The sequence below is a fragment of the Pygocentrus nattereri genome, chromosome 19 (genome assembly GCF_015220715.1).
Source record: "Pygocentrus nattereri isolate fPygNat1 chromosome 19, fPygNat1.pri, whole genome shotgun sequence".
NCBI lineage: Eukaryota > Metazoa > Chordata > Actinopteri > Characiformes > Serrasalmidae > Pygocentrus > Pygocentrus nattereri.
Window position 1 is genome coordinate 12,200,832 of NC_051229.1, and position 16,785 is coordinate 12,217,616.

Consider the following 16,785-nt stretch of genomic DNA (forward strand, 5'->3'; position numbering starts at 1 on the left):
CTTTACAAACATTTGTGAGTATGGTGCTATAACAGGGTGCCACCGTTGCAACAAGTGAGCTCATGAAATTTCTTCCCTCCTGGATATTCCATACCGTGGTGGTATAGTAGTAGTAACATGAGCACAAAAACATGACATGGGTCTCTATAGCTGAACAACTGCATGCAAGCCTTACATCATCAAGCACTTCGGAGCAGTGGAAATGTATTCTGTGGCGTGACGAATCACGCTTCTCTATCTGGCAGTCTGATGGATGAGTCTGGCTTTGGTGAATACCATGAGAATGTGACCTGTCTGGCTGTTTTATTGTGTAAAGTTTGGTGGAGAGGGTATAATGCTATGGGGTTGTTTTTCAGGGGTTGGCCTAAACCCCTTAGTTCCAGTGAAGGGAAATCTTAATGCTTCAGCAGACCGAGACATTTTGGCAATTGTATGCTTTTAACTTTAGGGAACAGTTTGGGGAAGAACCTTTTCTGTTCCAGCATGACTGGGCCCCAGTGCACAAAGCAAGCCATGAATGGGTGAGTTTGTTTGTGGAAGAAACACAGAGCCCTGACTTCAACTCCATCAAACACCTTTGGGATTAACTAGAAAGGAGATTGAATGGAGGTTGAGTGGGCAAAACTTCCCTCAGACACTCCGAAATCTTGCAGAAAGTTTCCATATAGTGTATATTAGTATATGCCATAGAATATATACCGCACTTTCCACAGTCCTTAATGAATGTGTCTGTGTGACAGAATACAGTAATAAATGTTTCTGTGTCAAGGCTGCCTCACCCCACCCCAATGAGAGAACGAACATATTTACACTATGTATAAATTATTAGTTTCTAATTCTAAGTTTTTTTTAACAAATATAGTTTATTGTTGAATTACAATTAATTTAAAAACTAAATATGAAAATTATCAGCCTTTTTATTTGTTTGTTTTGTCTTTTGGCCCATTGCACTTTGACTCTCTAAGACAAAAAGTTTAGGGACCCGTGGTCTTTATGATTGCATCAACTGGATTTTGGGCTCCACACCCCTTGTATGTGCAAACATACATGGCCAGTAACACCTGTGTATGTGTGTGTGTGTGTCCGTGTGTGGGAGTGTTTTTTTTTTTTTTAAGAGAAATCTTGTCATTTTTTCATGCGTGCCATTTTATTGATTTCCCTTTAGGGAACACAACGCTTGGAAGCTGTGAGTACTGTTTTAATAAAGAATAAAACACTCTCACACCCAAACACTTTTATATCTTTGTACTCAGGCTGCTCTAATGGCCTTTTTATTTCTTTTCTCTCTTTCTCTTTCTCTCTCTCTCTCTCTCTCTCCCTCCAGTGGCTAATGAAGATGGAGAAAGCAACAGCAGGCCACTGGCAACGCTTGCACGTAAGTGTTTTCCCTTGAGAAAATGGAAAAAAGGCACCACCACCACCACCGTCACCAACAAAGGCAAAACAAACAGGAGCCGCAAATAGCACTGCTATCTGAATGCGATCATTTCTCCTCTCACACACATTGTTAAAGAAAGGTGCAGGGTCAGCAGAGACTGTGGACCAAGCTAATGAGCTTGCCAAGGTTGTTTGATCACTCAATATAATCTCAGTCAATGTGCTTAATATAGATATAGGAGGGATTTGGCAGAGCTATGAAAGCACAAATGCTGTAACGACTAGGTTTCACCACTAGATGGGGTGGCAGTGCAGCATTTGGGCACTGTTTTTAGGCCAGGGTTCCTAACACGCAGTGTGAGGGTACAAAATGCTCACTATACGAGACTCTTTACAGACAGTTTCAGTAATGTCTGATTAAAACAGTCCTGTATGACCTTTCTTAGCAGATCTGCATAAGGTCAAAGTTTTACAATGCAAAGTTCACAGACAACCAGTAAGCAAGTTGGATGTCAACAGGCCAACTGTCATCTTAAAGTCACCCTGAAATGAAAGTGGGCCTTATTTACCTTTTTGTTAAAAATTCATGTCCATGGTCACATTAAGCGCAATCCATTCTTGATTATCTGTCAATTATAGTAAGTTTTACTTGCCTCTAAATGTTGTCTGACTGTGCTGCAACAGGCGGGAAAACAATTCTAACCAATTATATCTTCGCATCACCCCACCTCCCTGACCAGTCATCAAGCAAAGCACCCATTATCACCTCTGCTCCCGGCTTCACGAACGTGTATATCAGCAGACCACCTCCTTTCTTCTGCTCTCTTTATGTTCTCACTGTCAGTTTTTGGGCTGACTGTAAAATAATTGGAAACGAACAACTGTCCCTCCTGATCTTAGACATCCATAATCGAAAAGGTAACCCAGGTATACGAGGACCCTATTCATGCCCTTCATTTATCATTCCGGCTGCTGCAGAAGATTTGAGGCCTCAATAGCTAGAAAGAATGGGTACAAAAAATCATTTGTGCCCTCTGCTGTGACCATTCTGAATAAGGACATAACAAACAACCCTCTATGTAGTGCATTGCTGCTGTGTTTTACATATTTGTCTATGTATGAATGCCATGGATTTTTAATGAAAATTTAATTGACAACAAAGTTTTCATATCTTATCTTATGATCAGTTGTGAGTTATTTCAGTTTGTTTATTCAGATTGAGATTCAGATTCCTTTATTGATCCCAGGGGGAAATTGCAGAAGCATGCCGAAACATGCCCGTGTGCATGTTAATAGGAGTGACATAGTTCAGATATCTGGCACAATTTGCACCATTTTCTAGATTTCTGCCACACAGCAAGGGTAAGAGGCTGTGAGGGGCTCAGCTGATAGTGAAGCAGCTTGTACACACACACACACACACACACACACACACACACACACACACACACACACACACTCAGAAATAAAGGTACTAAACTCATTGGGACAGTGCCCCTCTTGACACTGGGGTGGTACTCTCAAAGGTACATATCAGTACCTTTAGTTAGGGACATAACTGTTCCATAAACCATTGAAATGATATTTTCTAAGCTGTATTGCTCTTCACACCCCATCTCGTCTCCAAGCTTTTTATTTTATGGTTCTGTATTAAAACATTAGGCTATGAAAAGGTACACATGTAAAAATGTAACAGTGTAGAGTCCATATCTTGCTCAAACGATAGGTGATTACACTTATACACAGATTTATGTAACATGACTTCTTTTTTCCTGAAGTCTTCAGTAAGAAAAGCAAGAACAATGCACATGCTAACAGGCTAGCCTGCTAAGTGCTACTTTGCATTTACGTCTTAAAAAAGTAAAAAAGAAAAATACATATTTAAATCAAGTTTTCAACAATGAATGAATTGTGTTTCAAAAACTACATTCACTCATTTTTTGAACAAAGTCTACTTATTGTCATTATTTTTCTTTGACTTTTCTGTAAAACGACGATTCCTGCTGATCGTCAGAGTCTGACTCATTCCAGAACTATCCACCCACCTGTCCTGTTTCACTTGGAAGTATGTCATGTTAAGGAATAAAAATACGTTATGATATTCCGATTCAAATTGACTTTAAAAGACATTACAATGAAAAACTAAAGTAAAAGTCTTTCTTTTTCTCTGATAATGTTGTGCTTTAAAAATTGTGAGTGTGAAAATATTTAGTTTATTATAAGAATAATTTACTTTTATCAGACAATTTACCCTATTATTAAGTGATGTATGGTGCAAGACAAGCACAAATCTTGAGAAAAACTCTATGTTATATGAAGGGTTTTGGATGTACTGTCTTCTTTCGAAGGTTCCAAGTCCCAGAATGCGCTGTGGAACTCCATCACTGCTGGAATGGGCATCAAGGAAAAGGTCAGGAGTCAAAAGAGCATCCTTGATGACTCCCGCAGCCCTGAGGAAATACTGGCTGAGGATTTTCCACCCACAGATGGACCGGATGCAATGGAGAAGACCGCCGTGAGGTTCAGTCACTTTGTTTATCTCTCTCGCTCTCTCCCTCTTTCTTTCTCAGAGGTGACTAAACTTTTTAATTCATGCAGTGATGTAAAGTGTAATTTTGGCAGTTGGCAAGGGACAAAAAGGCAAAACAGTATACAAACAAAGACGGTAGGTGGGTTGCAATTTGTTAGGCTTGTGATTTAAATGTCTCTATGGCGACACTTGGGTCAAGTTTGAGTGAAAGGCTAGCTTGTAAAACATTAGGCCAGCTCAATAGACCACATTGTAATGTCAATGATGCTTCACCTTTAAAATCCTATTGAGCCCATATTTCAGCTTTATAATAATAGTCTGGGAAACTGACTCATAGTATAATGTTCTAAAATAATTTAATCTGTGACACACATTGTCTGCAATGCAGATGCAACAATATATACACTAACTGGCCACATTATTAGGTTCACCAACACAGTGGCTGAAGTGATTATCCATTTTATCAGCGTCACAAGTGCACTCTAGTTCAGTAATTACACACTTAGTCCTTCAGTTTCTTTCTGCACTTTGTTAGCCTTTCTTTACTCCATTCATCAATGTCAGGACCCCCACAAGACCACCACAGAACAGGTATTATTTGGGTGGTGGATCATTCTCAGCTCTGGAATGACACTGACACTGGTGGTGGTGTGATAGTGTGTGTTATGCTGCTACAAGTGGATCAGGCACAGCAGTCCTGCTGTAGTTTTTAAACAGTGTGTCCACTCACTGTCCACTCTACTCAACATATCTACCTTATTGGCCCACCTTGTTGGTGTAAAGGTAATAAAGTGAAATAGTCAAAAAACAGTAGCTCATCTGTTGCTGTACAGGTTGTGTTGGTAACATGTCTAGTCCTTCATCAGTGGTCACAGGATGCTGTTGGCTGGACATTTTTGTTAGGTGGACTTTTGTCAGTCCAGCACTGATTCAGATTTGAAACAGATTTGCTGCTGTGTGTGATTGGCACACACACACACACACACACACGTCAGTATCACCCCAGCACTGAGAAAGATCCTCAACACAAATAACACCTGCTCATAATAGACCATTGAAGAACAGGTTAAAGAAAGGCTAATAAAGTATGAAACAGATGGACTGCAGTCTGTAATTGTAGACCTACAAAGTGCTCCTATATGAGGTGGAGCTGATAAACTGGACAATGACTGTAGATACTATGTTGGTGAACCTAGTAATGTGACCAGTGAGTGTATATATTGCTGCATCTGCAGACAATGTGTGGTGTCAGAGGTCCATCCATCCATCCATCCATCCATCCATCCATTTTCTAAGCCGCTTCTCCGTCAGGGTCGCGGGGGGGAGCTGGAGCCTATCCCAGCAGTCTTCGGGCGAAAGGCATGATACACCCTGGACAGGTCGCCAGTCCATCGCAGGGGTGTCAGAGGTCATAGGTTTAAAATATTATGTGCCATTACACTATGGACCAGTTTGCCAGATCAAGATGAAACCTAAGAATGGACTAAATATGATTTTTGATATTAGACTGTGGTCTATTGATTTGGCTTAGTCCATGTTATAAGAATTTGCCTTAATGTTATTGCTCCAGTGCTGCTCTTTGATGGGATTTTACTAAAATTCCTTAGTTGAATTAGCATTAGACAAAAAGGAAACTGACCTGGACACACAGTGCCCTGCTCATTTTAGTGCATTCCCTGCTTTAACAAACCCACTTCAACTGTGTAAGGGGTTGTTAATGAGCTGATTAGTTGGATCCGGTGTGGTGGGGGCAGGAAAAACAATGACATGTTCAGGGCAGTGTGCCTCAGGACCAGGATAGGGAAACACTGGTGTAGAGAAGCTACTGAGGCCCTGTTCATACTTGGTTTTAACATCCATTTTCAGTGATCTGGTCTTGAGTGGACATTGAGATGTGTAGCTTTATGTATCTCCATGTATCTCAAATGTGTTTCTAGTGATTGGACTTTGGGACTGAAGGAAGGGTACCTCACGTTTACTGTGTCAGTCTCATTGTCAGATAAAAATGCATCGCTAGTCCAGGTTTGTATAAATGAAAGCGCTGCTATAAATGTTAGCATCACGTGAACTGATAACATGATATAGACCAATGGTACAGGATATGAAAAAGTCTGCAGTCCAACTGCTGTCATCTCAGCCATTATGACGCAGCTGATAAAGGTGGTCATTTGATGCTGTCAAATTCTCTTCAAGATGCGTTAGCTTTCACACTACTAATGTTACATGGTCATATGCATCCCTGACCGCCTCCCAAGGTGGTTTGAGTGATTGGATGACAATGTACACTGCAAAAAAATGGCATCTTGTGAAGTGAAATGAGCTTAAATCTAGTCGATAAATATCTAGTTGATGCTTGTGCACTTATAAGATTGTCTAACTTGTTTCTAGACATTATTTACCTGTGTTGAGTAAATTAAAGTAAATGATTTTATTTTCTTAAGTAAAATGATCTCAGTATACTGGTAGAAAGCCAGAATTTCTTGTATTAAGCACACAACAGTCTCAAACATGAGAAATATTAGATTTATCAACTATATTTAAGGACATTTTAGTTTACAAGATACAGTTTTTTTTGCTGTGTGTCTCCAAGACAAATTGTACCACATTCACATCTGCACGTCGCGCTGTCCACTTTTGCTCGGATCACCCAAGCCAAAGTGTGAACGGGGCCTTAGGAGATCTGTTCTTCTATTTTTCTTTCCTATGAAGAAGGGATGGGGCATTAGGGCAGTGTTCTGGTGGACTGAATGCCCTTGGTAGCCAACCTTATGTGGCCCTGCTCTATCTATCTCTCTCTCTCTCTCGCCTTCTCCTTGCTTTCTTTCTGCTTTTGGCAAAGAGGTTCATGTTTTGCATTTGCACACAAATCTGGCTATTGCTTCATATTCTATTTGCACACAATGGTTTGACCCCCCCCTCCCACACATACGTGATCTGGGCTGACCTTGTTACTTCTGATGGATCTAATTACCAAGCTGTGTCCTTCTCCACTGATGCATGTTACCTACTTACTTCATTGGCGTCATTCGGTGCTGTTTGGCCCCATTTAAATACACACCCACACGTCCACACACTCTGTGATTGAAGGAGTTTGCACAGGGACAATTGATTCAGTGTGGCTACGGAAAGTAAGCAATGAGGTCATTTGTTGCATATTGAGCAGCGAGCTGCGTGCGACAGGCTTCACTTTAGAACACACTGATTGATTGGGCCAAATGCCACCGCTGTCATGATGTGCTATTTGGAATAATAGAATAAAGTAGAAGCTTCGAGAGAGGGAGAGAGACATGAATATCAACAAAGCTTCCCCAGGAAGCCCCCTCAGTGGCCTTGGGGGTTCTATACTTTGTCCCTAGAGTGAAAGGCACAAAGCTACAAGAGCATAATCAACATCTACATCCAGCAATGTCAGGAGGCAGGCAGACCTCCTGATGTTATGTGTATGTGTATGTGCATTTTGATAGACGCTTGATCTCTCTTTTTGGCACTTGAATGACAACTAGCTGGGTTTCTTTTTACATTATGTGCATTTTGCAAGCTTAAAAAAACATCAGCAAATTTTCAATAAGTTGACCTAATGCAACTAAAGCTTTAATGTAATTAAATGCAAGGTATACATTTTGCTTTATCAAATAAAAAACTTATGTTTATCACATTTCAAAGTAGAATTTTATCAGTGGTCATAACATTTGACCAATAGTATATAGTTTCTTATAATTCTGTACGTCTTCTTTTTCAGCTAATCAGTTCAGGTAGCACGTTCAAGTCAGGGAGAGTTTTTCTGACCCATACCATTGATAACTGCCATTTCCATCACCTACATTTTAATATAGCCATAAAATGCATTTTCTGCCTGTTTGGAGAAGTTCCCTCTGTTGACCTATGCATTTTTTCTCTGTTTTCAAAAACGTTGATGAAATACATTTCAGCAGAAATCCCTGTAACAGGGAGTGAAGTGGATTTTCATCTTTGTGGATAAGCAAGTCAGCTCTGCAGTTGTCTGTTGATTTACAGTACTGTGCGAAAGCACCCAAGACACATTTTCAAAATCTATTTATTTGTGTAGTATGGTGGTGTGTTAGTGTGTGTTGTGCTTGTACGAGTGGATCAGACACAACTGTAGCACATCTACTGCTGCAGTTTATGTTGGTCATCCAGTAGTCTTTCGTCAGTGGTCACAGGACTCTGCCCACAGGACACTGGATATTTTCTTGTTCCAACAGTGACACTGCAGTGTTTAAAGACTCCAGCAGCTCTGTGTCTGACCCACTCGTACCACCACAACACACACTAACACACTACCACCACATCAGTGTTACTGCAGTGCTGAGAATGATCCACCACCCAAATAGTACCTGCTCTGTGAGGGTCCATGGGAGTCCTGACCACTGAAGAACAGGGTAAAAGGGGGCTAACAAAGTATCAGAGAAACAGATGGAACACAGTCTGTAACTGTAGAGCTACAAAGTGCACCTATATAGTAAGTGGAACCGATAAAATGGACAATGAGCGTAGAAACAAGGAGGTGGTCATAATGTTATGTCTGATTGGTGTAAGTAGCACAGCATTCATTTCTGTAATGAATGTTATTTAGCTATACAAGCTTATCTTAGCCATACGAGCTAGGTTGCTACTGTGTGGCAGTGGGTAACCTTAATGCCTGCTAATGTTAGCCACGTTACCCAGTTTTCCCTATTTATCTGCTAGCACATAGCTAAGAAACTGTAACATCATTGAAGTTACTAACAGCAGAATGGATTATTCTCTGAGAAATATTCAGTATTTTAAACACACTTAAGCCACTTTTAAACAAAGTTTCTGCTCAGACCTGGATTACCGTGGAAATGAGTATAGCGTCACCATGAAAACATATTATAGCTCTGCATGGACATGAACCTGAACTCAACTCAGACCCATGACTATCAGACCTGAGATCCGACAGGTACTGCTGAATTTGAAACCTGAATGAGTGCATCAACAGTAAAATACTATAATAGCTCGAAATACTGTCAGCAGCTCCACACTGTATGTGACTAAGGTGCTTTTTATCGACCAGGTCTTAACGTTTCCACAACGAAGACGTCCATGTATCATTTTGATACAGCCGACAGTCCATGACTGAAGTGCCCTTGAGCAAGGCACCTAATCCCCAATTGCTTCCCGGGTGTCGTGGATAGGGCTGCCCACTGCTCCGGGCTTCCGTTTTATTTCATCCCAGGTTACCAATACCGTTAGCTAGACTTTGTTGTACATATACTGTACTAGAAAGAAAGAGCGAAAGTAAGCATGTGCAACATTTATGGAGTTAAGCCAGATGTTGTGGGGTCTTGTCGGTCAAGTAGCAGACCTCTAATCCATATATAATTGATGTACTTCTGCTTCAGATTGATTTTTATTCTTCAGGCATGTCACAATTCTGTTCTGTTATCTGAATTATGACCCCAGTAGGCCTATACTATTGACTAGGCCTATACTATTCTTCTTCCCAAGACTTCTGACAGTAAAAGCCTTCTAAGTATTTGCTGTCTCTATGTTTTTCTCTCTGCTGTACACTTAAAAAATCACTATAGTTGTTTATTTCGGTTTGTACAGTAGCTTGTGACCTTTGACCATTCAGGTCATTTCTTCCACACAGGCCGTTGCTTTACCTTCCTGTGAAGAGAGAGAGAGAGGGAAAGTAATTTTCTGCTTGGCTAGAGGCAAGCACAGGGCCAGAGAGTGGGGCAGAGCCCAAAACTGTGCTGTTCATCAAATACACAAACTCACACACACACACACTGTGTGTGTGTGCGAATGTGTACATTTGTGTGTGTGCGCAGCCACCTAATATAAAGCCCAGGAGTTTGCATTTGTGGCTAACCTGAAAACACGGCTTCCATTAAAGTGGCTCTTTGTGCATTTTTTGTTGAGTGAGCCAAACACATCACGCACAACTTCTGGTGCACCTTCATTTACAATATGATGGATGTGCATTAAAAAGACACCAAAAGTGCATAGACCGATAAATACGTGAAAGTGTCCGTTAGATTTGAAGGAGCACACATGGCGACCCCTTTAGTCAGGAAAACACTGTGATTGTACAGTATAAACCAGAAGAGAACCTTCAGAGTCTTCTAGGCCCTCAGAGAATGAATAATGATTTCTGTGAAATTAATGAATTTGCATTCTGTAATTTTTATTTAATGTAATCTTATTATTATTTTTTTTATCCAATTTTCTCCCTAATTTAGTCATTGCAGATTCCATCTGATATCTAGGTTTCCACCATTCACATGATGCCTCCAAGCTGGGAGGATAATGGCTAGTTTGTGCTTCCTCTGAGATGTGTGAAGTCAGACACTACATTTTATTCAGATTGATACTAACACAACATCATTGGACAGCTGAACGCACTTGAAGGATAACGCTAAGTGCCAATAATGTTATCTTAGTTAATAGATGCCTTCGATGGCAGGCATCACTCTGGGTGATGACAGGAGAGAGTGAGGCCTGTCTGTGATGTCAGACAGATTAACAGACGCTCGCAGATAAGATGGGGTGATTTTAATGGTCCACACAGTCCAAAGGGTAAAACACAGCTCACAATGAAAAGTCCAGGCCAATAATCCAAAACACAAAGCAATTATGCCCAAAGGGGCAAAACACAAATCATACACGGGTAAACTCTTCCAACGGTCGATACACGAAATACACCAAACTGTAGAATCAGAGAACGCTCAGTGATTGTCTAAACAATACTTTGCAAAGTTCTCAACCTGATTCCTTGCTTAAATATCAGTAGAGGATTAACATCAGGTGTAAGGAGTTCAATAATCAGGCGACTGAGAGTGCTGATAGGTGCATGGGGAAACCACGTGATCAGTCTGTGAATCCTGGGAGTTGGAGTTTTCTAATATAGCGTCCCCTAGCACGTGATCGATCACGTGGTCTCCCTTAGCACCCTGGGAGATGAAGTCCAGCTCCTTCGCTGAATGTGTGACACAGTCATGCTCTTTTGGATTCAAGGCTGTGGCATTGTTGGGGACTGAACTCATGATCTCCTAATCATAGGGCCAACGTTAATTTTTATTTACTATAAATCACTATGCTTTTTGTATGTAAACTCTGAATCACTGCAGTAATACTCTTATTTCTTTGTGAAATTTTAGTTGGAAACGAAAGATAAACCCAAGGGAAAATGATCCAATCAGGATTTTTTCCTCAGTGTTATCCTGATACAACTCTCTAATTGGTTAGGACTTCAGGAGCTGAAGTGAAGGCCTTACATAGTTCATTAACTGCTACAATAACAGGAGCTGACAGAAGAGTCAACTCATCACATTTTCATTTCCAGTGGGTGGGACCAATTTTGTAAAGAAAAGATGTCACTTAAAGCCTTCTGGAAGACCTATGAATGTATTTTACATGTCTTTAAACCTGGAAACAGAAAACATATTCACATGAATATTGATTCTGATGTTTGTGGTCCAAACTAAAGGCATAGTTCTAATAGTTGCAGTTTGTCAATAGCATAAACTGATAAAACCAACTGTATGCTAGGTAGTTCATGTTTAGAAGTGCCAGTGTTGGAAAAAGCAGCTGCCTTTAACTACAAAGCTATAATGTCCTCATTGACAGGAGCACTTATTTATAGTGAGTTTGGAGCAGAATTGTCTGCCAAGAGCAGCATGCCTGAATTCCTTGTCATTTCAAACCAGGCCCTTTGCTGTTTTGTACAGTACAAGTTTCTCCTACTGGCATATAGTTTGCAGACACGCATACACATACATACATCTTCACTTTCATATCTTTGGAGAACGTACAATTGAAGGCCCTGGCATCTTCACTGATAAGGACAGTCAAATACAAAAAACATTGTCTCAAAAATATTCTTAAAATGTTCCCACCCACCCACAGTTGGATGGAAATCAAGTGTACCCAATGTTCTCCTTACCCTAAAAGCAGTCAACCACACACAGTGGAAGTTTATCTGCCTGTTAGCTTTATGTAAACTGCATGACTAAAGTATAGACCACTGAAGTTGTGCAACATATTCAGAACTCAGGGCTTGATTTCTAAGCTTGATTTCTCTATGGGCAAAATAAAGGGAGTTTTCGAACGTTCACCTCTATTGCACTCAGTGGTAAATGAAGATGTTTAAAACCTAATACTTTTCATCCTGTGTAAATTATTCTCCCGTATATCACTGGATCCTCTTAAAATCACCTTAACAAAAATATACTACCAGCATTAAAACTATGGAGCAGAAGTTGGCTTCTTATTCGGCAGCTTCTTGTTTGAATTTTTACGTTCTACCTTAAATGGTGCAGCGGTTATTGCAGCATTATTACAGTTATTGCTCCGTTTAAGTTGGAATGGGAACATTAGAACAAGGAGCTGGTGACTGTCCTGATCAGAAAATGATTCAAAGAATAATTGAGATATTTATATAGCTTAAATCAGCTTATTGAGCGATAAGTAGTTAAGCTGAGTCTGTATTGAATTAAAATTAAAAACACAATAAAACAGTTAACGTGTAACACTGGGCTGATGATGGTGGCCGTGTCACTTTGTGGTTTGTCAGCCTTCAAGGAGGCTCTAAAGAGTATTAAAAGAGGTGAAAATCACTGAGTCTGGTTGGGTTACGCACCGTTGCCTGAGTGCAGGTCAGATTGTAGGTCTACCACACTGGCAAAGCATGCACACATGCACACATGACATACACTTATCTATAAAAATGGACAAAAGTCCGTTCAGTGTACTTTTGTCCCAAAACAGGGCAATTCATTTGCAGCTTTCCCCATCCATACGCGCAACTATACATGCATAAACACATATGCGTACATACTTTGTAAAAACAAAAAACCCTTACATATGTCAGAGACACCAAATCCACATACATAGATAAGTAAATAAATAAATGAGGAGTCAATTCACGGAGACAATGAATATAACAATCATTTAAAAAGATGATTTGTTCTACTAAGGGGCATGATATAACACCGACCTGACAGCATTGCAGTGAATTTGCTGGGCAAAATATGATCAAATTGAGTGATAATTCCTTTTGCTTTCTGAGCCACTTGTTTCTCCCACAGGGAGCCCAGGTCTCTCTCTCTCCAATTATCTTTGAACAGATTTTTACAACGCCATTCAGGCTATTCCTGTCCCTCACCGACAGCTCATTAAACCAACAAATGAACGAGAAAGTTAAAACACTTTCAATAAATGACTTATAAAAACTGCACAACACCAAATGACAGACGTGAAAAGAATTCGGCTTACGTGATAAATGAGCTCTTTGTTGACTCTTCTTAACAACCAGCTCTGTATTCACATCAAAAAAAAAAAGTTGGGAGTCAAATATTGTTCCTTAGTACTTACATGTGCCCACAATTTGTACCTCTTTTCCATGTGTGATGCCAGCTTTTGGTTCCTTTTTATTTTGCCTGAAATCGATTATTAATTTCTTTTTTGACACATTAAAGTCAAGAAAGCTCTCATCACACCACATAACACAACCATGATCTGACTCTGAACCCTGAAGAAGAGACGATAATAGAGTGTCATTAGAACATTTTACAAGACAGCTGCCCTCTCTAGAAGTCCTGCAGCTGTCTGTGTACATAATAAAAAGCAAGGGGGATAGGACACAACCCTGAGGTGCACTCTAAAATCTAAAAGCAACACCAACAGCTGATCAAGTCATTTGAAATAAGAATCCAGTCACTCAATCAAAATATGAGGCTGCATCTTATTAAAAGCCGGAGAAAAATCAGCAAATAGGAGTCTCACATGAGATTTGGGCCTCTCAAGGTGCTTATACACCCTATCGAGGATAAAAAGTTTTGTGTCCTCTACACCCTTACCAGCTAGGTAGGCAAACTGCAAAGGATATCAAAGGAGACAGTTATATCTTTTAAGATCTTTTCAAAAGGGATGTGAGTGCAACCGGTCTAAACTCACTTAATTCCTAGGCGTTTTTAAATTTTTGAATAGGTATTATAGTGGAAGTCTTAAGCTGGTCAGCACAATGATGCAAAATGTGCCCACAAATGGCATCAGGACCGGCAGCTTTGTTCACCCACCTAAATGGATCCGTAACACATTTCCGAGTTATCATTCAGAGACACGAGAGAACCTCTAAGCTTGGAAACATTCTCCGAAAACTCAGGCCTTTCAAAATGAGAAAAAATGTATCAAAGGCATTTGGTAATTCAGAAACATCCACTCTGTTTATCCTAACAAAGTGCTGTGACTCATTTACTCCTTGGTTAACAGAGGCCATTATTTGAATACCTTGCCAGGCTTCTTTAAGATTACCCCTGATATACTGCATTTCTATTTTTTCCCTATATTTCATTTTTGCCCTCCTAATTTCATTTCGCACTTCTCTGGAGATAAGCTCCTTCTCCAGTGTATTACCAATAAAAAAGATCCTTTGCTTTTCTTTTTATTTAGTATCATTTTAAGCTTGTTTGTTACCCAAGGTTTATTATTTGGATAAATAACAACCTTTTTAGTTGGAATAGTGGTGTCAACGCACAGTGTAATGTAAGATGAGACTGTGTCAGCTAGTTCATTAATATCATCACAAGCATCATAATAACACTGCCAATCTGTACAGTTAAAACATGCTTGAAGGGAGGAGATACTGTCTTCTGACCAAATCTTTAGTTCTGTCGTTACATTCAAGGCGTCTGAAGGAAGGTTTATGAATAAACATCAGATTCATGCTTTTGTGATAGGATGCACCAAAAAAAGGCATCGACAAGGATTTATAAGCACCAGCCAGAGAACCATATCAAAGATCATGGAGTTATTTTGTATAGTAGTACAAGTCACATACTGTTCATATGTCCTGAGAGTTTTGTTCAGTTCACAGTGCATAAAATCACCAAGAATAAACGTGGGAGCATCTGGACAACTTGAGTCCAACCTATGCATTACATTGGCAATCAGCTTGGCAGCTACCGATACGTTAGGTTGCGGGTGTATATACACTAATGTGAAAAATACCTGTTAAAATGTGTGAGGTAAATAATGACGGAGTGAAATTGTCAGCAGTTCAATATCTGGCATACAAATCCTCTCCCGAACCACCACAGTGTTACAGTACCTCTGGTTAACGTAGAAGCACACACCTGCTCCGTGGTGCTTGTTGGTTATCTCAGAGGACTGGTCCAGTCGAAATGGGCTATCAAACTCACTTATTAACAGTTCTGCGTCCTGGTCTGATTCGCTAAGCTATGTTTCAGTAAAGGCCAGGAGACATGCTTCCTTCCCTTCATGTGTGAATTTAACTCATACTTCCAATTCATCCATCTTGTTCCGGATAGACTGCATTTTGGAAAGAAGGACCGCGGGCAGTGTGGCGGTCGCTGAGGCCCGTACTGCTAAGTCTGCGGTGTATTCCACCTCTTCTCTCACTTTTCTGACGATTCATCTTCTGCAAAGCTCAGCAGGAATGCTTGCTGGCACAACGCCATTTGTTGAGCACCATTTGTTGAATTTGTCAAAGACATTGCGCATAAAAACATCCATAAAAGTGAGAAAAACTCCCCACACATTGCTACGTCTGTGTCACTCTTTCCCCAACATACTTAACATGCAAAGAAATCACATCAAAACACACAACAAACAACATAAAAAAACAGACGGGCCCACTTCTCAAGTCGCACACTACGAAGCGTCCAGATTGTCTGTCTATATTGACTTCTGTTCTTGGATATTTCAGAATGCAGGCATTGCCCCAGAATACAAACCAGTTTCACGTTACCGTTTCTTAAGACGTTTAGGCTGCTTCTTTTTTTTTATCCAATCAAACCATTTGTATACAACGAATGGGTTTGATTAGCGCCAAGTAGGGGAAGCTGTTTCAGAAAGGACTTCTGATGATGACATGTTTAGGCACCAGGCAAAGCTGCAAAGGCCTGTAGTTGAACTAACTTCTATCTGCCTTAGATTGCATAGGATATGTGTGCATAATTCACTCAACCACTGAATGTGCCACTGATCCAGGAGAAAATGATTGTATTGTGCAAATATTGTATTTCTTTACAACATTAGAGGTTTAGGTTCACATGTCAGCTGCTAGTGCTTTACTGAAGCAGTGACACCAACCTAACCACTCAGAGTAACAAAGCATCTGATTATAGCCCTAACCCTTTGAATTCATTTGCATATCAGGACTGAGAGCCCTCTATCTTGATGGACCATCTTTGTGAAGATAATAATACCGTGTTACGTTTTTCCCCCATGAGAGTAAGTGGCATTTGATTAGCACCGCATTAAATATTCATGATAACTTGCCCAGCTGTCCTTAAAGTGGGTGTTATTGATGGTGTGGCCTGCCAGCCCTGTTGGTGCTGAAGTCACAGTATGGCTGGATTGTGCCACGGAGCGTTGTAGTGCCATTAGTGGAAGTGCTGCAATACAGTCCCAGTCATTAGCTGGTGGTTATGGAGCATTTGTTTGTGCTCGTTAAGACCTGTTGGAGCCTTTCATGTGCTTCCATGTGACTAAAGAGAAAAACAAGGTGAAGCAAGTGGGTCTTATCACTACAGTTATGCATTGATCATGCTTATTAGTACACTGTGTTACACTGTTTGTGTGTTGCTCTACTGCCTGATGCCATTAGCAGCAAGAATTATTGAAGCACACACACACACACACACACACACACATACCCAGAGCTCCAGCACTGTTTTAAGTTACAGGGTGATTTATTTCCTAGTTAATTGGATGACATGCATTGTGATGAACCGTGTGCTTGATTAATGCATCGAGTCATTCTCAGGCTGTCCACGTTCAAAGCTCCTCCTGACCTGTTAGCTCTGATTCTGCTTCACACCCCAGCATGTCTCAACTGAGAATATTTGTTATTATTAAAAATAATG

The 16,785-nt window shown here is 40.4% G+C and overlaps 1 protein-coding gene across 2 annotated transcripts in view; it reads left to right on the forward strand.

The window, feature by feature from the left end:
- The window catches only part of pde1cb (phosphodiesterase 1C, calmodulin-dependent b), a 141,812-nt gene that overhangs the window by 9,026 nt on the left and 116,001 nt on the right, over positions 1-16,785 (forward strand). For both annotated transcript variants that reach the window (XM_017707392.2, XM_017707393.2), the window contains exons 2-3: positions 1,325-1,375; positions 3,726-3,897. In XM_017707392.2, the coding sequence (XP_017562881.1) occupies positions 1,325-1,375; positions 3,726-3,897 (223 nt within the window). The remainder of the gene's footprint in view (positions 1-1,324; positions 1,376-3,725; positions 3,898-16,785) is intronic.